Source organism: Charadrius vociferus, unplaced genomic scaffold (assembly GCF_000708025.1).
Source record: "Charadrius vociferus isolate BGI_N301 unplaced genomic scaffold, ASM70802v2 scaffold58, whole genome shotgun sequence".
Lineage (NCBI taxonomy): Eukaryota > Metazoa > Chordata > Aves > Charadriiformes > Charadriidae > Charadrius > Charadrius vociferus.
In genome coordinates, this window is record NW_009649711.1 from 164962 (window position 1) to 187771 (window position 22810).

The 22810-nt window shown below is 41.5% G+C and overlaps 1 protein-coding gene across 1 annotated transcript in view; it reads right to left on the minus strand.

Annotated features, from left to right (window-relative positions):
- The window catches only part of UVRAG (UV radiation resistance associated), a 113324-nt gene that overhangs the window by 64972 nt on the left and 25542 nt on the right, over nt 1–22810 (minus strand). Inside the window, exons 5-6 of the mRNA XM_009890700.1 lie at nt 21247–21321; nt 15288–15373 (exon numbers count right to left, since the gene is read on the minus strand). Coding sequence (XP_009889002.1) covers nt 15288–15373; nt 21247–21321 — 161 coding nt within the window. The remainder of the gene's footprint in view (nt 1–15287; nt 15374–21246; nt 21322–22810) is intronic.

Sequence of the window (22810 nt, forward strand, 5' to 3'; positions counted from 1 at the left end):
GAGTCCCTCCCCAGCTCTCCTGGAGCCCCTTTAGGCACTGGAAGGGGCTCTGAGCTCTCCCCTTTTTGGCCTTCTCCAGGCTGATCCCCCCCAACTCTCCCAGCCTGTCCTCCCAGCAGAGGGGCTCCAGCCCTCCCAGCATCTCCGGGGCCTCCTCTGGCCCCGCTCCACCAGGTCCATGTCTCTCCTGTGCTGAGGCCCCCGAGCTGGAGGCAGCACTGCAGGGGGGTCTCCCCAGAGCAGAGCGCAGCAGAGGGGCACAATCCCCCCCTCGCCCTGCTGGCCACGCTGCGGGGGATGCAGCCGAGGATGTGGGTGGCTTTCTGGGCTGCCAGTGCACATTGCTGGATAATGTTGAGCTTCTCATCCACCAACACCCCCAAGTCCTCCTCAGGGCTGCCCTCCATCCATTCTCCACCCAGCCTGGATTTGTGCTTGGGATTGCCCCGGCCCACATGCAGGACCTTGCACTTGGCCTTGTTGAACTTCATGAGGTTTGTACAGGCCCACCTCTCCAGCTTGTAGAGGTCCCTCTGGGTGGCATCGCTTCCTTCCAGCACGTTTACATGGCCAACACAGGTTGGTGTCGTGGGCAAACTTGCAGAGGGTGCACTCCATCCCAACATAATACACAGCTATCCAGGTCAAGAGCATGAACCACCCCCTTTAGTATCACTAAATATGTTATGTGCCCTTCTGTAACAAAATCACGTATTTCTTAGTTGAATTGAGTTTGAAGAGGGTAAAAAATAGAGATGATGATGTGTTTCTGATCATTTGCCCTGGCTTCAGGATGAAGACAGTAAATGGATCATTTGCCATATTTATTGAAGAAAAAACATGCAGAAGAAAGCAATGGCAAAAACAGGTTTAAGAGAGGCATTTAAATCTTTCCTAGAATGAACATGGAGTGGAAATTAACATATTTATTAGGAAAAAAAAAAAACCAAACCACAGAAGGTGGTCTGCAATCATAGACTATGTCTTTTAAGGCACGCAAACTCAGGCTTACTTTTCTCATTCATACTTACACTACTAATAGCTCCTCCTTTTATAAGGATATTCTTCAGACAGCCTTGCTGCTGGGGAGAACAACTAACTCGACCGAGGTCTAGTTGGAACAGCAAAACTGTGGTCAGATAACTGTATGACATTAGCATTTTGCCAGGCAAACATAACGAAAAGACTCAGCCTGCTTCAGTGCGTGCTTTAATGGCCACCTCTGCTTCACCAAAATTAAAAATCTCTGCCTCTTCATAGGAATGCTTAATTTCCTAAAAGCTACGATTTGCTGTGAGCCAAGGACCAAAGCACTAGAGCACACAGAAGAGCCTACTCATGTCCTTCCTTTTACATTCTCTGAACTCCTCCAGATTTATAGGCAATTGAGGCATTACTATTTAAAGTTTTTTTTTCTTATGGTTTTTAACAGCTAGACCAAGATAAGCAGACTACATGCTCCAAGTGTGAACATCCACAAAGCATTACTCCTTCTCGCACCCTCTCCCCTCAGCATCCCATCTCAACCCAGCAGCACACGTTCCATACTGGTTAATCAGCGTGAGGACAGTGCCTGAACCACCTAATCCAGCAAACAGATACACGGCGAGGAGGTTATACACGTACAACAGAGAACCAGCAGCGCTAGTAATATTCAACAAGGTCATTGCGATTTACGACTTTTACATGTTATAACTCTAAGTGAATACATTTAAGTCATCAGACACCTTCAGTTCCTTCACGCTACTACTTCTCCTAAACACCACTCTCTGTAATAGTGTAATTTGAAACAAAAATCTAAGTGATTCCTTTGGTTTCTTTAAAGCTTATCAGACTACGCATAGCACAAGCAGCCTAAGAGCTTTTTCAGGGTAGCTGTACCCCATCCAAATCCCATCTCAAGCACCATGGCACTGCTGGCTGCTACCAGGGCTGGGGAGAAGGGGTAAGACTGCTGAGGCCAACAGCACTGGGTCACCCAAAGGCTTGGTCTCACATCCCTAATGGAGCACTGAGACTTCCTGGAAACACTTATTTCCTACTGGGAACTACTATTTATACCGCCCACCTTCCCAAACACATCTTGAGGCTGTTAGCTACGTAACAAGGTTACGCTGGTCAAAGGCAAAGTTTGCTGACCATTCTGAACATCATTCAGAGCTCTGCTGTCATGTCATGCAGCAGGGTCTAAGCTTCCTACTTCAATTGTTTCCTGTCTTCCTCTTTCCAGAAGTCTGGAACATCTTTCCAGACATAAGAAAGCCCTACCCAAAGCTAAACTTATAGGTAAAGAGTAATAATAAAAAGTAATAATACTTAATAATAATAAGAGGTAAAGAGTGATATTCCCCTTTCCCTTCCTCTACCCTTCACCTAATTTTATACTGGAAGAATATTCTTGATTTAGCCTGTTAAGTTATTAAGAAAGAAATTCTACAAGTCTTCACATCATGCCATGTAGGCAGCAAAATCTGGCTGCTGAAAAGTGTTTTACTCTTTGCAAAAGTATTTATGAAAGTGATAAATTGTTAGAAAAGTCATTTGCCATGTGAGTTCCTCATGGTGATCCTCAGCTAACAACCTGCAAATTTTATAACAGCTTCACATTCTTCTGTGCATGCCCAAGTGTAAGGAACAAACGTGTAGTCAGACTGACTTCTCAAACCAGTACATACCTTGGGATCCTCCTTCAGTTTGGTGAATCTCTATCTAAAGGTATATTCCTAACCTATAAAGACTCCTATACAGAATAATTCAGCAATTAAGTCTGTTTTTAATAAGAAACAGTTTTCTTTTCAAGCCAAACATCATCCAGGCATTTCTGACTATAAAAAAAGTACCCTACAGTTAAGCTTGGCTGCCTTGATGCCAAATAGTGCCATTTACATTGAGTCAACTGGTATCAGTAACTTCTCATTCTTGCAATCCCAGTATGTTCACTGTTGTTCCGAGAACTTTAAAATGGTAACAGCAAGATCATGACCACAGCCAAAGCTAAGCCTTCCAAGATTACATTTTTAGGGACTTCATGTCACAAAAGCAGCAACTATCAACAGAAATCTCCTCTCCCCAGCCAAAAAAGCCCCCACTGCACCCACATGGAAATCTTTGGTCATCCAACAACAGGAATACAAACTAAGCCATAAGAACATCAGCATGGAAATTTTGTCCATCATTTCTGCATGCACAAGACAAGAGTTCAGTGGAGGCAATTATGATTGCACCCATGAATGGAGATCAGCAAGTTGAGGCCATAAATCTGGATTAAAATTTATATCTAATGAGCGGAGAGAAATTTCAACCCTAATTGACCGCATATTGTTTCCATTCGTAGTCTAAATGCAAGTCCAATGCTACAGCCTAAAGTTAGCACAATTTGTGCTTTGAGCACAATCCGGCTTGGTTTAGTAATTGACAACAATGAGCCAACTGATGGCATAATCTATGTGCTATCAGCCAATGCAGGATTCTTCCTAGATTGTTCAAGGTTTGGGTTTTTTTTTTTTATTATTTAATATTAAAATAAGCACTTCCATAGCACTTTAAGAGCTAATTCAAGGCTTCAAGAGGCCACTGGCCTGCTACCAAATTTCCTTCGGCAGTCAGGAAAGCCAAGCCAGTTACAGCAGAAACTCAAGCATTTTTAAAGAGATAACTCAGCCAACAGTGTCGTCATCCCACGTCTGCAGGCTGCTCTGGTGTCTCTACAGCAGCCCATAGCCATTGTCAGCCAACAGCAGGGTAATACGAACGTTAAGGGTGACAGATTTACTGCTGTTGCTTGGGGCCCCGAGAGCTGCTGTGCAATTGTCCAACATCAGGTGAGTTTGGTACTGCCGTCTGGGAAAGAACTGGAAAGCAAAACAGACATTAAAATTCCTTACCACCCTAATATAGTTTGGAGGTGGAGATCCACGAAGCTGATGTTCTACTTCCATTCTCGTATCATCTACTTTCTGAAATGAGGGGAGACTAAGAGGAAACAAAATCCTCTCCCTTCCTTTGGAAGTTTAAAAGACAGTGGGAGAGATAAAAAAAAACATTCGCCATGTGCGGTAAGTGAAGACCACCAAAAACTGCATCCTTAATCAATCTGCATAGAAGCAGCAGGTAAAATTGCAACACTTGAGAGTTCAAGTTGCTGAAATATGGGATATTCGGGGTATTTCTTCAAGGCTTTTCCAGTCTGATATAAAATTATTCCCTCTTCACCCCCCCAAAAAAAACCACCTACCTATTTTGTCCTTGGCTGTAAGATTTGAAACAATTCTAGCATACAATGTTCTGCCCATCTATTCAACTCGGGTACTGATTTGGAGGGAAAACACAGTTACCAAGTTTTAGACTTCTTCACCATTACATGATTTCTCTGCAATAACACCCGTGCCTTGTTTGCAAGATTCAGCAGTTTTCCTGACTTCCCAAAGACTGCACAATGCAGCAGCCTGACAGAATTTGACTTTACAACACGGGAATGCGCTGTAACAACGTATTCGCTGTCTTTCAGCGCGCAGTGAGCTCGAGGCAACGTTTGAAGGTTCAGCTGAAGCACTTTGCAGTATCCTTCAACTGAGGTATCCTTCTTGGTCATGAATTAGTCTTGTGATTTACTAGTTTATATAGCAAGTTCATTCCTGGCCGCGATCTTTAAAAAAAAGAAAGCTGGAGTGTAGCGACAGTTGTGCCTATTAAGCTAACATACGCTTATATTTACATTAATGAAAGAGTCTCAACTTTATTAGACATTTGATACGGGATTTTGCAGTTCTGTCATACACTCCAAATATCTATTTGCTTCTATCAGACACATCTGGATTTTTCATGTACAGAATTTTAAGCCATAAATACATCAATTGATTACAGCAGTCACATAATACGGCTACTTCTCACAAGAGAAATAAATGCCTATGGTCTTCTTTGCCAGAACAACCTTAGTTTACAATGAGACTAAATTTAAACTGAGAATTACTACCAGGGATTTAGAAACTAGAACAGAACACTTCTGGCAATAAGTGAGATGTAGGATCCTGGAAGTAAAGCCCCCAAACCTATTATTAAAGAAAAAAAAATAATAATCCAAGACTTTCCTATTAAACACAAAAAATGGAACGCGCACTACTTTATAACAGTCCAGAAATTAGATTGTGGAGAGTGCCAGCCAGCTATAACATATATTTTACAGAGCCTCTTAAACCATCATTTGCTACATCTGCTTTCCCACAAGAAAAATTTTCCTAATTTATAATCATATACTCCCTTTATAATCATATACTCCCTTTCCCAATTTCCTCAGAAACCTATACCTACAATTTGTCAAAAGCGGATGTAAAGCGAGAGAAGACAGTAGGGAGTAAGAAGAGAAGGAAACACAAGCCTGACTTGTTCATTTATGGCATTAAACCTCTACAAGAGCCAGCACCATAAGAAACTCAGACAAGACAGTGCTGTTGAAGCACAGATACTTTCTATCATTCTTTCAAATGGTTTTAATTTGAGTCTTACATGTGTAAGATGCAAATTCAGTTCTTGAATAATCAAGTCCATGTGGACACTGCAACCCGGGATGCTTTGAGCTATTTGCAAATGGAGGAAAAATCACCTCTATCAGACTGGCAGGTCTGGCCTCCAGGGAGAGGAACATTTAAAGGAGCAAGTAATACATAGATCACCTTCAGTACACACAAGGCAGGAACAAAAGGGGAGAGGAGTTTTAAGGTGAAGCACAAACAATTTTTTCCAGAAATGAAGTCACAAAACCCGAGATGTCTCTAGTCCTCTTATTCCGATTCATAGATTTGAGTCCAGCATTGCGATGGATTTATGGCTTGATATTTTCTTATTCAACAAACCAATGTATTTGTGGCAAATATTTCTTTTTGGTCTTTATACCGGTGCTTATCAGTTTGTGATTACAGAAGCCTTGCTCCCAGGGCAAGGGACAGAATCACATTCAAGATGTTGTATATAGCAGAAAGGTCAATTATATGCAAATATGAATTTCTGAAGGGCATAAATATGTAAAGATGACCCCTACCAGGACAGTGCCACTGGCATAATCCAACAGCCTTTTGCTGACATGTAACTTGCCAACAAATCTCAAGATTCAATCTCTAAGGCAGTGAGTGAGGCTAAAACTGGTGCTCACCTCACAACTGAAAAGGAAGATGCATAAATTCAGGTTGAATGGGTTACCAGCTCCACCCAAAAAGGGAAACGGCTGCTCTCAAGTTGATTGCGTTCTTCCGATGATTGCAGTCCACAGAATCGATAAGGTGTTTGTGACAACTGAGCACAGACCTTACCCACCGGAGGGAGAAGGAGGAGAAACACCAGTCAATATTCAGGCGAGTCATTTTTTCTAGCCGCATGATGCTGCGCTTTTTCCTGGAAGCCATCCCCTAACTCAAAGCAAAGTTTACTTCCAAGAGAAGTGTAATTCTGCAGCTGAAGTAGAGAAGTAAGATCTCCCCCCAGACAAAAGGATGGTCATTATCGCTCACAGGAGTATTCCACAGCTTCTCAGTCATACATGCATTCCCCACCCTGCCCTGTTCGTAATTATCAAAGAGATTAGAGCATTCTCCCAGATGTGAGATCTTTAATTCACTGTATTTGTTCTGTCAAACTGCACTTTGACTTTCCCTGATGCAGTTGGGGATTTCTGAGCGTTTTGGAGACATGAGTGCATTCACTAAAGTCTTTGCCCCGGCTGAAAGACAAAGCAATTAAGCTGCACCATTCTTACAGCCATATACCCAGGACAAAGTCGTAACGAAAATCAAGAAGAGTCCCAATGCCATTGTTAACAAAATCCTCCTTCTTAAACACTTTCAGGTATCTGTTAGAAAATTAGTTAAGTGACATGCTCTGTTTTTCATCAACTCTAATAAAGCCAGAAAGAGGAGGAGGACTGGGTTATGACTTCTAATCTAATTGAACTTGAATGATCTTCATTGATATGGTCTTCTACATACCGTAACAAATAAAGAAGCAAGCTATTTTTGAAGTTCTGCTCAGTTCTGTGTAATCTCTCTATCAAACAGTCTCTGAAACCAAATCTGCCACTGTATGGGTGTTTTATTCCATATGGCATATTAGGAAAGCTGAAGACAAGAGCAGCAGAAGACTACTAACCCTGCAACTAAGTTAACATACGAGAAAACCCCACCTCTCTTATGCTTCATGGACTGTTTCAACTTGCTATGACCCATGCCGCTCTCTTCTACAGATTTTGGCAAGAGTCAGACTTGTAAATTGACTCTTCTGGTGACTGATTAGCCTCAGTTTCCATATAGCTTCACACCACACAAGTTAAATGCCTGGGAACAGATTTGTCCAAAAGTTTGATTCCACAGATGAAAATCTCTAAGGAACCTCTCAAAAAAAAAAAAAAACCAAACCCAAAAAAACCAACCCAACCAAAACTTCAGATCCCAATTTCCATCTCCATCGCTACTTCCCAGGAAGACACTACCTCACAATTCCAACCCACATGTTTTTTAGGCCAAGAGAGATGACACTTGTTATACCATTCATCCATTTCAGTACTGCTTATTAAAGTATACAGAGGCACTCAAGAGGTCCGGTTACAGTTCATGTTTATTTATGCTGGCCTTAGGCCACCTGGGTTTTCATGTCCAAAGCCAAGGGGATGCCTGCCTTGTCTTGGCTGGCTATGCAGTACGAAGAGCCAAGTCTTCCAGGTGGAAATCTTTCCTAGTTAGAAACATAAAGCCTGGCCATCACAGGAAAAACAACCACACTTATCACTAGCAAAGGGAAGTTTTAGCAGAGGAACTTACTGATTTAAGAGCGCAAGTCGGGCTAAGAGGAATCCTACCACCCGTTCCACACTCGAGACTGTGTATTTCCACATCTGCTGGGAGAAGGCAATGGCAGCAGCAGTAGCAACATTAAAGTCTGAAAGTCTGCAACATGAACCAACAATTTGATTGCTAAGATAATCAGAGGAAAAGCTAGAGCAAGGCACTGGAAGAGCATCAGGCGATCAGTGACAGCCTTTTCCTGCCACACACTCGCCACCTGTAGCTGCCAGGATGCGGCACTGTTCCTACTGCGTGAACATCCCTAACTACCGCATTTAGAAAGGTTTTGCTCGCGGCTATGACTTGGGATCCTTCTCTGAGGAAAGAAGAGCTAGAAACAAAAGACCTACCTGTCAGTGCATATTTTAAAATGAAAAAAAAAAAACACCCTGAAATTTTCATAACTCTCCTTATCTCTAAATACCTATCTACCAGCATCCTAAAAGGAACAGGGTAGTAAAGAGCACCTCTCTATTTCCATGCAGTCAGAACTGCAGAGGTTAAGGGCAGAATCCTACCTCCTGCATGACTCCTTTGGGTTCACTTCTCTCATGGAGATGAGGGTGGAACTAGAAGAACTAAAGGGACGTTCAAAAGACAGGGCAGCTTTGTGTGACTCACCTCTGGGTCTGTTATCAGATGCTGCACAACACCCCCCAAAGTTAGAGAGTAGCTGATAGCAGGTTTTCTTCACACTTTCCCTCCTTTTCAGGCTTTGAAACATTTGGAGAGGTGAAGTTTGGAATTGTTGCTTATAGCAATGACACGATAGCAAAGTCTGACTGAGCTCCTGGCTGTCAAGACGGGACACTGGCATTGTTGAAGACTGGCATGTCTTGTGCTTCTCCTTAGTTGTAAACAGGTCAATGTACTCCCAAGACACACCTTAGCACGAAGCAGTTTGAGCCCACAAAGACTTTGCTCACTCCGTCATGCCCCACTCAAAGAGCTTATGAAAACCAGCTTCAAGTTTAGCGTAATTTCCTCATGTTAAAAATAGCTGCCCAAAGGCAGTTACTACATTTGGCACGTGCAATTCCACCAACTCTGTAGTCTCAGAGAAACTATTTTGAGCTACTAATGAGTTTTTCAACACTACAACTGCTTACGTTGGCCACAGACTTTTGTCTTCGTTTGTAGTTTCAGAGATCAACTTGTGGAAGGTCTGTTCGTTCAATAAGACTGCTAATAAAGACAGAAGAATTTCAACACACAAGCAATGTATTTGTTAAAAAGTCCCTTTCCTAAGTTAGGTAGAGCCAAACAAAAGCTGGTTTTATATTGTGTCCCCACGTTTTAATCTTGGTCATTTAAGATAGTTGGATTTTACCAACATCTCAAAGTTTCAGACTGCAGACAAACACTACCTACAGTTGTATTCTTAAATACTATCTCTTCACTGATAAGACATGCACTCTTGTTTAAATGAAGAGTTATATTACCAATGGCAAATCCTGAAACAACGCTTGCCACTTGAAGCGCCTACGACAAATTATGAAATCTGAAGATGATGTGTACTTAAGGCACTGAGACTTAAAGACAATTTCTAGTAAGTTCTATTTTTACTTGTCATGTATCAACATTCCCAATGTTCAACAGTGCACTGCAAATTCCTTTGAGTCCCTAACCTAGAAAGTAGGGATTAGCTGCCAGTTCAGAAGTTGAGCTCTGGTCCTCCTCAAAGCAGTGTCTTGTCCCCGGCAATTTTGAGCCATTTAAAGTCACTGAATGGGGCTTTCATTGTTGCAATGCGAAATACATGGAAACGGTTCACTTCATGTTATGATCTGGTTTGAAAAGTTCTGTTTACCTCTCCAGGGCAATGCAGTCAGATTTATTTGCTTATCACCTTCAGCCTGGAGAACAGAAGGCTCCAGGGAGACCTTATAGTGGCCTTCCAGTATCTAAAGGGGCTCCAGGAGAGCTGGGGAAGGACTTTTTCCAAGGGCATGTAGCGACAGGACGAGGGGGAATGGCTTCAGACTGGAAGAGGGGAGATTTAGAATAGATGTTAGGAAGAAATTCTTGACTGTGAGGGTGGTGAGCCCCTGGGGCAGGTTGCCCAGAGAAGCTGTGGCTGCCCCATCTCTGGAGGTGTTCAAGGCCAGGCTGGACGGGGCTTGGAGCAACCTGGTCTGGTGGGAGGTGTCCCTGCCCATGGCAGGGGGGTGGAACTCATTGAGCTTCAAGGTCCCTTCCAACCTACATCATTCTGTGATTCTATGATTCTATGACCACCAGAACTGCGACAACTTCCTGCTTTTAATGAAGGCACAGCCTGTGGGTTCTCTGGAGTTGCTCTAGTTTTCAATATTTAATCCGCTAGATCAGATGAACATGTGGCAGTGGCAGAGGAAGCCCCTTTAACACCTAGCAGTATTATTTAAATCAACTTCAGCCAGGTTAGATATCAGCAATATTACAGCAGTTGTCTGGACCTGGTCTTTTCCTCATCTCCAGCACTCACATTGTACCAATATCAGATTTTGTTGCTGTTAAAAAAACAGTATTTAAAAAAAATACAATCAAAATATTTTCAATTTGCACTAACTAGCTGGCCAAATAGCAGAGACGTGCCATCCCATCTGCTGATGGAACGGTTAAACCCTAAAGAAAGTGGTTTGGACTGCAGAGATTAAAAACACAGGCAGCAAAACTTCAAAGGGACAGGTTTCACAAGTTCTTAGAGCATTTTTTGTCTCCAGGCAGAATTTGGGGGGATTTCAGGCACTCACACATTTAGAGGCACAAAAGCTATTAGCAGGCCAATTGCCCTAAGTGTCACAATACGGTAAAAAGCTGTTGCAGAATACAAGATATTACTTTTCGTATTTAGAAACTGAAGTCAAATTTTAACATACAGGATTTTAAGCCCTTTCTTTAGTTTTTGCCAGCATATCCCATCTTCCCAACACCACTAAAAACCAAAAGGTCTGTTTTTCAAAGTTTAAAGAAAAGGAAGGATAGAAAACTAAGAGAATACTAAATATAAGTCTATTCCCATTAGTGCTGCAAACGTGCCGAGAGCTTGATTATGGAGACATGTCCAGAACATGACCTCAGATGTATTTGGCCCATCTTAAGTGTTATGTGAAAGGTGAAACGTGTTACTGTATAACCTATTACTACCAGCTACACAATATTTAGAAAGCCTTTAAGTGACCTCTTTTCAGGAAATCTGACAATATGGCCAAGGGATAAAAACCTCAAAATTTTAGCTTTCCAGTTGGGGTGGTTAATTTTTGTTAGTTGGCCTTTTTAAAACAAGTGGCTGGAAGAACGTTCGTCATTTCCATATGGCACGAATAACTTATTATCACCACTACGTTTGCCTGAGGATCTTGTCCCTGCCCCAAAACAAGAAGGTTCATGAGCTACAGAGTTGCTGAGAACTTCCTCGCGTGAAGCTGAGCTGTCTGGGTACTTAAACTTTTCCTCCTGCTCAATTAACTTGTAAATCCATGTAATTAAGCATCCGAGCACACAGGCACTATTTTAATCCAACACTCCAAAAATTTTCTACTGTTCACACGCTCTGGCATTCCTAATTAATTTTTTTACTCAACGTAATTGGAGCCAAGCACGTGCTTTTCATTAAGGCCTATTCACAAGCTTCATAAGTTCCAGATATTCGGTTCTTCTGAGAAGTAAAAAAAAAGCAATCAATTCTTCCCTAAAAAAGCAGTTTTGATAGCAGACAGAGGTCAACCATAGAAGTTCTCATTTTGCTGTTTTTCAAGAGTTAAGGGTTACACTAGAACCTGCTCTCTCAACTGATTTTCCTACTGTACAGCTGATCACAGTGGCTATGCCACACCTGGCAGCACGGTACCATCAGAATAACTGGGATGCAGATACCACCATCACTGAACTTGCTTCCTTTTTTGAGAATTTTAAACCAAGCCAGTACAAGCTGCTCTTCATATTCAGACGTCTCATGAAAAACATTAGGAAACCACATGTGCAGCTTGTGAATTTTGACCACAGACAAATATTGTGTCATGAGAAAGTCTTCAAAATGAGGGATTTATGTGATCAGATGCAAACCTGCACAGTGTAGACACCTCCCTATTCTCTTTAGGGTCAACGGACAGAAGCAGGCAGATGGCGATTCATCTCCTCCCAAAGTACACGTCCTGTCAAATGAATCACAGCTCAAATTATGCCCGTCTCTCCCTCCTGGTTGTAAGCGGAACGTGCTCTCACAAAAGCTATCTTTGGAAAGAGTTCACAGGCTAGTGACGCAAGGCTGGACTCCTGGAGGAGATGGCAAACCAGTTCTGCCTGGTAGGAGAAGAGATGACACCTGACAAAAAGAGACTAGAGATTATTTTAAAAGCAATAAAAGCTATCACCAGTCTTTTGAGCTAGATATCAAAGATAAGCAGCAGTAGAGAAAGTGCACCTGTAAAAAAAAAAAAAAAAAGAAGCAGAGCTAACATGAGAGAGAGTAGAAAGAATTCAGGACTACACAGATGACTGCCTCAGTGTGGCAGTGCAATATTCCCCCGCGGCCTCAGGCCTCTCGGTACTTGGCATGATTTGCTCCCCACTTGGGCCACATGATAATACAGCAATCAGAATAATACGTAATGCTCTAACATGAAAGAAAGAAAGGGTGGAGAGCAACTAGGACACTACAACAACCCCCTAGTGTACCTGGTTCCCATAGCTCCTACCATTTGAAGGTGGGGAGTAACGGACTAGGACACTACGGCAACTCCCTAGTGTGCTTGGCTCCTATGGTTCCTAGTGTTTGAAGATAATAACCATAATCGATCACTCCTGACAACATATGGATCGTGGCCACAGAGAGGGGGGTAGCAGGACCACAAGTCCTAGCAAGTCCTGGGCTCATGTAACCATGGGAAGTACCAAAATACTCCATCATCCAAGCTTGGCCAGAGTGGAGAAGTACCTGACAGAAGTTAATTATCTCGGATCCTATAAGTAGCGATTCTAGTGAAGACTTGGAGCTCTTCTGGATCACAGCAGGCTGCAAGCAGCACCTCCCTTGAGCTGGGACACGGCTCAGGATGACACCTTGAGGACTAGAAGGCCAGGGCGAGTCAACCTTCTCGAGCCCCAATTATTGCCCGTTGAAGAATGCCAATGCATTGTGAGCATCTACCCTAAACTTGGGAAAAGGGAAATTTTAACTATAGGCTAGCCTCTTTCATCCACCTCTCCACTTACATGTTTATGACAAATATACGTTAGCTTTATGGATGTGGATGTTTCTCTGTTTGTCCATGCTCACATAGGAGTTGGAAGGGTTACCCAACAGCTCGTTAGAGTCATGCTATATTAAGAGATCCTTGATCTCAGCAGTTGTAGACCGGTGTGTGAGTGTGTGCACATGCACTTACATGCTTTGCTTATATGTATACGCATTATTTTGAGATCTGTGCTTTTGCTCATATGTATATATATTGATCTGGGATACTTTATAGTAAGTTAGCGTAAATCTTGCCGTCTTCAAACCTGTAATTAAGTCACTGTTCAGTTATTTAGTCAAATCACTCTGTAAACCTTTAAATCAGTTAATGATTAGATGCTGCTAAAATTCAGCCTCTTTATTCGCTAATAAATTTTGAATCACTGCTAAATCATAACTGTCAAATACTTCCATCCGCAACACTCAGTTCCTGAAGAACTTTCCTAGCAAGGAAGCAAACAGGTAAAAATAGCACTAGGTATGGTCACAGATTATAACTTCTAACTTTTTCTGGAACTACACAATGCAATATATACTCCTTGACAGGAATGTAGAATCCACTGAAGTATAATTGACAGCAGGCCTGGTCCTGAAGATGGGGAAAAAAACTGTTCCTTTTAGGACAAAGCAAAAAAAGGAGGACGTCTTAGCTCCGAGTTCCGGCTAAACAGGAGCTACACCCAAGAGCATGGCTAGAAACCGCAAGAGACCTGCAAGACAATCAGGTTTCAGAACAGCACTGGTGAACATCCAGCAAGGGAAGCTTTAATCAAAACTGACATCTTCATCTCTCATCAGATTTATGACAATCAGACACGTTCAGGAGAAGGACCACAGCTCAGATTAGACAGGGGTAGACAGGGCTCCAGTCGGTCAAGTTCATGATCGGCTGGTATAATAGTGTTTTTTCTGGAGCGTGCTTCATACTACAAAGAAGTGCAAAGGAAATTAAAAAAAAAAAATATGCATGAACAAAGCAATAAGGATAACCGGCACACACCTTCTTCTTTCTATTTAACAAAGACTTAAAGTTAGGTAGTATAAGAATTCTCTGTGCCAGAATGTAACCAGAACGTTACAACATGCCCCCTGGTTGTTTTCCACTAAAAGTAGAGAAGACAGACATTTAGAAAGCAGCCTTTGGTTTAAATATGCTTTGCAGAATCAAGAAACAGCGCATTTAAATTTTAAGAGAGCTTATAAAATAGAGACTTCTGAATAAGCAACTTAGAGTTAACTTTTCCTACTACTTTCTTCACCTTAGAATACAGAGCTAATGCTTCACGCAGGCAACAGTGACACCTACTGGTACCACTATCAAGTGGATTCAATTTTTACCACTGATAAAAAAACCAAATGCATCTTTCCAAAGAGTTCTCCAAACATATTAAACTTTTCCTTTTCAAGGGTTTCCTTTGTAGAACATCTCTTCCTATCATTGCAGAACTGAAGTTATCAACCTGTCTTGTAAAGTGCCTTTTAAATACAAATTCCTCAAAACCAACCTACCGACAGTGTTTAAAACCTTTATTTCCCCACAGCTAACATTCTTGAACTGTTATAATTAAAGCAGATCTGAAAAAGGCCTTCTTGTTTACCTTCCTACTAGCATTTCGTGTTTTGCACCACCAGAGACACCTAAGTAGCCACCCAACAGTGCAGTTACCATACCTTTCTTACACCATCCATGTTGGAGTAACTGGGTCCTGACTGTGTACTGCCTCTTTTCCAGATTACAAGGAAGAATTACACAAAAAGCAAATTCAATTCAGTGGTTCAACATTAAAAAAAAAACAACCAAAAAAACCCCCACGCACTTAGGTGTGTAGGTGGTATGTTTCAACTACAGCATCATCCTACCAAGTTTTAGCAAGTTGCTTGTTTTCCACTGTTCTCATTTATTTAAATAGATTTTAATTTTGTTGAGGAGAAGAGAGTAGGGGCTTTCTGCAGAAGATCTCCAACAGAGAAGCTCCGTGATTTCAACATTCAGAAGGCAAGTCCGTGGGTTAGCTCCGCAGCCAGGTCTAGTTCAGAGTGCTCAAGCATCCACATGGCAGAAGCCTAGAGACCACCGAGAGATGTACATCGTGGCCTATCTCCTTGCTACAAGTAGTAAATTGGCACTACGTAGATATCTCCAGTCCAAAAGAGTGGGGTTTTTTTTATATATTTGTAAAGGCTTTTCCCACGCATACTAAAGAAGTTACAATAGCTACACAGAATATTCTCAAAAACCTTACCTAAGCAAAGAGAAGACATCATAAGAGTTACGAACACAGTTCTGATCCACCTGGAGAAGACTATTCTTCAGGGTACCTGAGTGATCCTTAAGGCAAAGAAAGAATGTTAATTTAAGAATCAAAAATTATTCCATCTTGACTAAAAGCATGCACTTTTGGTAGGATAACAAATAATCTTGCATCTAATGTATTTTAAACATGTCTTCATACAGTTTTATGTATAATAGGACGAAACAATTTAAGGCGGCAATAACACCAAATTCAAGTCTGGCCTACAACAGCACTTACCTGTAAAGATGTTAATGACCTATCACTTCATCTGCGTTCTAGACATGGAGTGTGTTTTCTTGAACTTTACAATCTATTACTGCACATATTTTATGTACAGAAATACTGAGGGATGCAGTTTACAGTACTAGCAGTCTTCAGCTTCAGATCTGAGAGCCTATTCAGTAACGTGCCCGAGATGCACAAGCTCATGAGATAAAGCTCTGGTCTTCAACCACGCTGTAACACGTTTAAAAGATTGAAGCAATTTTACTTTTGAATTATGTGAACAAGTTTCTGGAAGTTACAAAAAAAAACCAAAACCCTTATGTCATTCTTAAGAGACAAAAGTGTACATTCTGCACAAGAGGCATCAGAACAGTAACAGACGACCAGCAATTCTTCCTGCTGCACAGGTCCGATACTGAGCTTTTCCGTATCAGGCATAGTCACACAAATTCCTGGAAACGCCACCAACTCAGAACTGTTTCTTCACATGATAAAGCGAATTCTAAGTAGGTCAGACCACCTGGCAGCATTGTCAGACCCTTTACGGATTGTAGGCCAAAAGGCATTTATTTTAGTGTACGAAGTAGCCCCAGCTGGTACAAGCGATCAGCTCATTTTCCCCACAGGGCTACAGATGTACTCCGAGCACCACAATCCCTGCCTACCGATTTCTTCCTGCCTCAACAGCCTGTTTCTATATGGATGTTGAAATGCAGACTTACATGTCAACATCTATTGACACAACTGTTAGCCACAGGCCATGCAGCAGACATTCCTTCCCAGCAAAAATAAGGTTCCATCTAAATAATCATGAGATCTATATACTACATTATGGTGCCTCTATTGCAATATGATGCATATCGGCAGCTATCTCAATTCCTTATTTCCATTCTCAAGATGTTGGATCCTACATGCTGAAATCTGTACATATAGCCCCTGAAAAAAAAAAAACCCACCAAAATAAAGACACTGTTAATGAAGATTGAATATGAAAATAAAGATGCCTGAATGAACTAGGATGGTGGAAAACTGAAAAAAAAAAACCCCACACCTACCAGCGTCACTATTTTACATCATGAAGTTGATCTCGTTTCAAGAAACGATGCTTCAGAAAGCAAAGTGCATTTTTTTTTTTTTCAGAACATCCACTTTCAAAAAAGAAAGAATTTGGAGCAGCAACATATTTCAGCCTTTTCTTTTTCCCTTGTACTACAGTGTGTTGAAAGGAAATTCCCAAAGAATCAGACACCAAGTGGTCTATACAAACTGTTCCACCCTGAGGAAGCTTGCAGAACGTGCAATGGAAGGCTCTCAGACATAGTTATTAAAGAAGTTTGCCCTTTGAAAGGGAAGTTTGTCTAATTGTCTGCCACAGCATTTATGAGATAGGCACGTGTATTCGTAAACGCACAAAAAAGCTTTGTTTGTGCAAAGTGGCCAGGATCCAGCTGCTAAAAATTAAAAAAATGCACATGGAGGGAAAGACTCTACCTGCAGTGATGGAGACCACCTACAGCAGAGAGAGAGAGATGCACCTTTCCAGAGATAAGGGTCTTTCTTGCTTGATGGTTGAAGAATTAGCTACGATAATATAACTTATTCTTCTGTACCCCTGACCACAGCAAAAGGTTTTGAGTTAGAGAGCTGCATAGACTAGTTATGTTTTTATTTCTTTAAGGAGACAACAGAAAGCTTGTCATTAACTAAAAGCTATACTTTGCTTCCCTACATGCACTTTCTGAAAAGTTACCACTACAAGAGCAAGGGCAAGCCTTACCAGTTAATAGCAGCAAGCATAAAAGAAAATTTGAAAGCCAGGAAGGTATTGAGGAAACCAGAGAAGGAGCTACCTGGTTTTAGGAAAGCCAGTATAGCACCCAGAACTGGTTTTGTTGAACCTGGGTAAAAAGTGGTTTTACACACAAGCCTGCGCTCTCAGACAAGACCAAGCAGGTTCAGAAAACCGCTAAAGGATTAGGAAACTTTTAAGTCCAGGTTGACAGCTTAAAAGAAGAAAAAAAAATCTCTGCAGCTGACATCTGTCTTATTTAAGCATTGGTCCAGTTCAAGCAAATCCAAATAAGAGTTTCGGCGTATGATTACAAGAAAAGATGAAACTCAGAGAGGAACAAGTGCTTCAGTGCTCCCATGCCAGAAAGGAAACAGGAAAATAAATTGGACATGGTTGTGATGAAAGAAGCAGAATCCTGCTGAAATCTTCCAGCAAAATTGCTGCATAATTTTCTACAAAATAATAATTAAAAAAAAACTTGGAACAAATAGAGAAGTTGGAGGTACAATTACGTGAAAGTCAGATGTAATTAAGAACAAAGCAGCTATATTGGCAGTACACACTTGTATTTACACAAAGAAAAGCTGTAAATGCTAGAAGAGGAGTGATATGAGCACTGTCAGACACCTACAGTAAAGCAGCAATACCCTTCAGGGCTAAGACGGCACACACAAAGGCTTTTGAAACTTTATTTCCCAACTTCTTGCTTGCCATGAGCTAAGTATCCATTGCAGCAAGAAAACTGCAGCTTGAATAAGAATATTACTCAAAGAAAAACATTCATTTTTTCATTGCATATCAGCAATGGTCAACTTGCTGCTGGACAGAAGATAGGGAAGAACGATAAATTCCAAATACCTAAATATGACCAAGGATACAGAATTTAAAGGCTTCAGACATTCAGTAGAAAAAGAAAAAGTGAAGAGTCAGTAACAGCTCTGAGGCCCTGCATAGGGTTGGTTTATTCTGTTAAGACAATAACTGCTGTACTACAATTGCCTTGCTTACCTAGAATTTCTCCACCAGTATTGCTGCTAGACTTTTCGACTTTGCTCCTTTAGATGACAGGAGCTTCCTAGAAAGCAAGTATTTTGAGCACAAACCTGCATTTTGAACGTTACCTTATATGCAAGTGGGCTTGAAGGTTCTAGAACAGCAGCTCAAGCGCATTACCTAGTAAATCACCGAATGGTTTGGGTTGGAAGGCGCCTTGAAGATCATCAAGTTCCAACCCCCCTGCCATGGGCAGGGACACCTCCCACCACACCAGGATGCTCCAAGCCCCGTCCAACCTGGCCTTGAACACCTCCAGGGATGGGGCAGCCACAGCTTCTCTGGGCAACCTGCGCCAGGGGCTCAACACCCTCACAGTCAAGAATTTCTTCCTAACATCTATTCTAAAATCTCCCCTCTTCCATTTTGAAGCCATTCCACCTCGTCCTATCACTACACACCCTTGGAAAAAGTCCCTCTCCAGCTTTCCTGTAGGCCCCCTTCAGATACTGGAAGGCCGCAATAAGGTCTCCCTGGAGCCTTCTCTTCTCCAGGCTGAACCCCCCCAACTCTCTCAGCCTCTCCTCATAGGAGAGGTGCTCCAGCCCTCGCAGCACCTTCGTGGCCTCCTCTGGACCCACTACAACAGGTCCATGTCCTTCTTATGCCATCACAGGTAAATTCGCACGACACAAAATGGGAATTTGCATTTAGGTCCAGATGGATGAAGCAATGCTCAGATCTACAGTATGCTTTGCAACTCCAAGTTCATGAAGTATCACCAAAACGGTTTAGTCAGCTTCTAAAAATTTTCTTATTTTTGGCTCATAAATGATCTTAATTAATGACAAAGACATTTAATACACTAATAAAATGCACTTTATTGTAAAACTGCATAAATCTGATTTGGCAACTTAATTGACAGTCAAAATGATTATTAAAGGAACAGGGCTTTTTTGAGCAATGTAGGGAGGGGAAGAGAGAGTACAATACCTTGACTTTGGTCATACTGAGATGTGCAAAAATAAAGGACACTCCCAACATAGACTGAAGTGTCTTCGTGCACAAGTTTTTCATTAGACTTGCAAAGTGCTATTTGTACGCATCTGCTTTTGTAATGAGGTCTCACATGTGCCAGTGTGAATAAACTAAAACTGCTGTTCCATCCATGTATTATCTCAAAAATTGAGGCTTATGACTAAGACGTCTTCAAATATTATGAAGAACTGTCACCACCACAAAGAAAAAAGCCCCTCAAGACATTAGAAAATACCCATACAACCAAGCAGAAAAGGAACTGTATTGCAGTTTCCACAGGATCAGAGCCACCAGACCTGACATTAAAATTCCCTTCCTACAGAAGATTTCAGGTGGCACTTCATAAATACTTAGTGTAACTATCAAAGTGGGGCTGTGTAATATATAGAATATCCAGCATTGACGGGAAAATTATGAAGCAAGACCAACTAAAAGCAGAAATACCCCTTAGATGCACACAGCCTCTGAAGGTTAGAGGAGGAGTTTGCTCATGCCAACAGGTTTGGCTTGAATGGCAGATAGGTCACTTAAATACAGGAGATATGTACTATACAAGAAGAGATTTAGGTCAAGGACCTGACAAAGGAAGCAATTGGAAGCTACAGAGCAGGGCAACAAAATAAATTTCTAACACTTGCAGCCAGAAAGAACTGTCCTTTCCTATAAATTATTCAAAAGAGGAGATTATTTGTTCTCTACATAGGCTACGACTGTATTTGCAACTTAGCTACAGAGCACGTAGGAGAACCAAAACCAAGATGCGTTTTTAAACTTTACAAGCTAGGAAGCAAGTCCTGACAAAACGATCAAGAAAGAGAACAGTGAATTGGCGTTGAATTCAGTCCCAGATTATTAATACCGAAATCATGAAAAACTAGAATTGCATCCTGCTTCAGGAAACCTGAGTTAACAGCACCAGGAAGCAGAGCCCGAGCTGTGTACTAAGCCATCTACAATTTGAAGGATAACCATCAAAATACGACAGTTTGGAGGCTTGCATACAGCCAGGGAGTTTTGCACATGCGACCACCTTGTCCCTTGCTCCACTCTCCCCACGTACGAAGGGACAGCTGTGTTGTTGACTATAAGCCATTGACTCCATTCGAACCTCCAGAAGACTGGACTTGCTGGTTGCGGATAACACAGAAACTGTAGCTGTGTGTCAGAGAGTCATTTTCCCTCCAGCCAACGACTCCTCATAGAACCTATCTATACCACAGTACTGCCACCAGCAATTTGGGATTAAAAAAAAAAAAAAGCCCTGTCAACAGTGCTATTTGCAATAGGTAAGTTTAAACTTTTTCACTGTCAATGTAGTAATCAGCTCTGCCATGTAATTAATTTGGCTGCAGACACAATATTGGCTGAACAAGGACATATACTACAATGGAGCCTTTGGAAAAAAAAACAAAACATGGGGTGAAAGAGTTGTGACACCGAGCAAATAAGTAGCTTCCTATTTAGAAGCTGCAAACTCTGGTTTTAAGAGTGAGAACCAAAACGTAACATGCTTTTGTATTTGCCATGAAAATGAGTCTTAACAGCCACACCATTTTCAACATGTTCTACGTTTAAATTAAGTGTCTATCCCAAAGAATAAAGTCCAAGTTTATTTTCAGTAACCAGGCTTTTTCTGGACTGAAAATGCTGTGCTTATTTAAGTCTTCCCAGAACTGCTCAGATGTCCATGCAACAGAAGTGAGATAACAGTTCTTATCCGTCATGTCAAAAAAAGTATTTCGGCTCAAAACTAAGTATTTTAATGTTCTGAGCACCCAAGTGTGAAAATTTAAGTTCAGAAGTTGAATTGCAGCTTGTCACCAGTACTAACATGCCAGAACAAATGCAAGATACCCTTACCTTCTGTTCAAATGAAGCTCCGTAATAACCATCATTGAGACCAAAAATAATCTCATTTGGGTTTCTTGCATGTATCTGTGAAGAAAACAAAATCATTTTAGGGTCAGCTTACTACAACTTTACAGGGCAAACAAGCATCGGTTGTTCGGTTTGATAGCCAAATGCAGTTTTTCAGCACCTGTAATTCTAGACACACATGAAACCTAAGAGAAAACTGAATTTAACCAAAGAAAATGCATCTGCTTCACAGCTTTAATAACAGTCACTAGTATGTTCAGCCATTCTACCTTGACATCAGAAAGACTGGCCAGAGCATCTTTCCTATTGTTACATTTCCAGGTGACAAATATAACTAAGAACAGGAAACTAATCAAAAAGATAGGTCTCAAGAGTAATTAGCTTTCACATGATATTACCTAAAGTCATATTCAAAACTGGGCTTCTGTGGTCATAGTAGAGACAAAAATCAGCGTTCGGTATTGTCACTAATATCCTGCTATTAATGTTCGGAACATTAATTTTACAGGGCAAACAAGCATCGGTTGTTCGGTTTGATAGCCAAATGCAGTTTTTCAGCACCTGTAATTCTAGACACACATGAAACCTAATTTTTCAATTATTTCAAATAAAATCATGCACTAGAGAACATGCTTTAGGGAGCCATTTCTTCTGCCCAGTTAAAAAATGGGAAAAAAACCCTACACTGTGAAGGGAACTGGGTCTGACAGCGATGGCGTTAATTTTCTCCACAGTAGTCCTTCTGGTGCTGACTTTAAATCTGTAACTAAAACAGTACTAGTAACACACAAGTGTTCGAGCTGTTGCTGAACAGTGCTTGCACAGCACTAAGGTCTCCCCCGTTTCCCTCTCTGCCCCCGCAGCGCGTAGACTGGGGGTGGGCAAAAGCTTGGAAGGGGACAGAGTTAGGAGAGCCAACGTGAATTGACCGAAGGGATATTCCGTACCATAGAACATCATACTGACCCCTGTTTCTCACTGCTAAGCCTTTGCAAGATACCAGTTGCTCGGGGACTAGCTGGGCATCAGTCTGATTGGTCTGCTGGTGGGAGGTGGTGACTGACTTGCATCATTTGTGTGTTGTTCTTCCCCTCCTCGCCCTTTGTTTTTTAATTTTTTTTTCTTTCTTTCAGTTATTAAACTGTTTTCATCTCAACCCACAATTTTTTGGCTCCCTCCCAGCCCACAAGTACAGGGGGTGCTGGCCAGGAGCAACACACCATGTGAAGCTAGAGGAGTCGTTCCCTATAAAGGTGTCTTTTCAGGCTTTGAAACATCCCAATTTTTAAAAAATACCACTCAGTTTTAAAGTGAGAAATAACTATGATCTATTCTAAATAGATCCTATTAATTAATCAATCCAAAAAGCACCCATTGGAATTAGGACAATCTATTTGACTGAAAAGGCATCGTATTTTTTTGGTGGTTTTATTATTTACGTGATATGTGTTTCTTTTTGAGCCACTTTTACCATAAGCTCCGCAATACAGAAAACACTTTACTTCTCACCTCTTTCAAAAGGTTACTAGTAACAGACAAATACAAC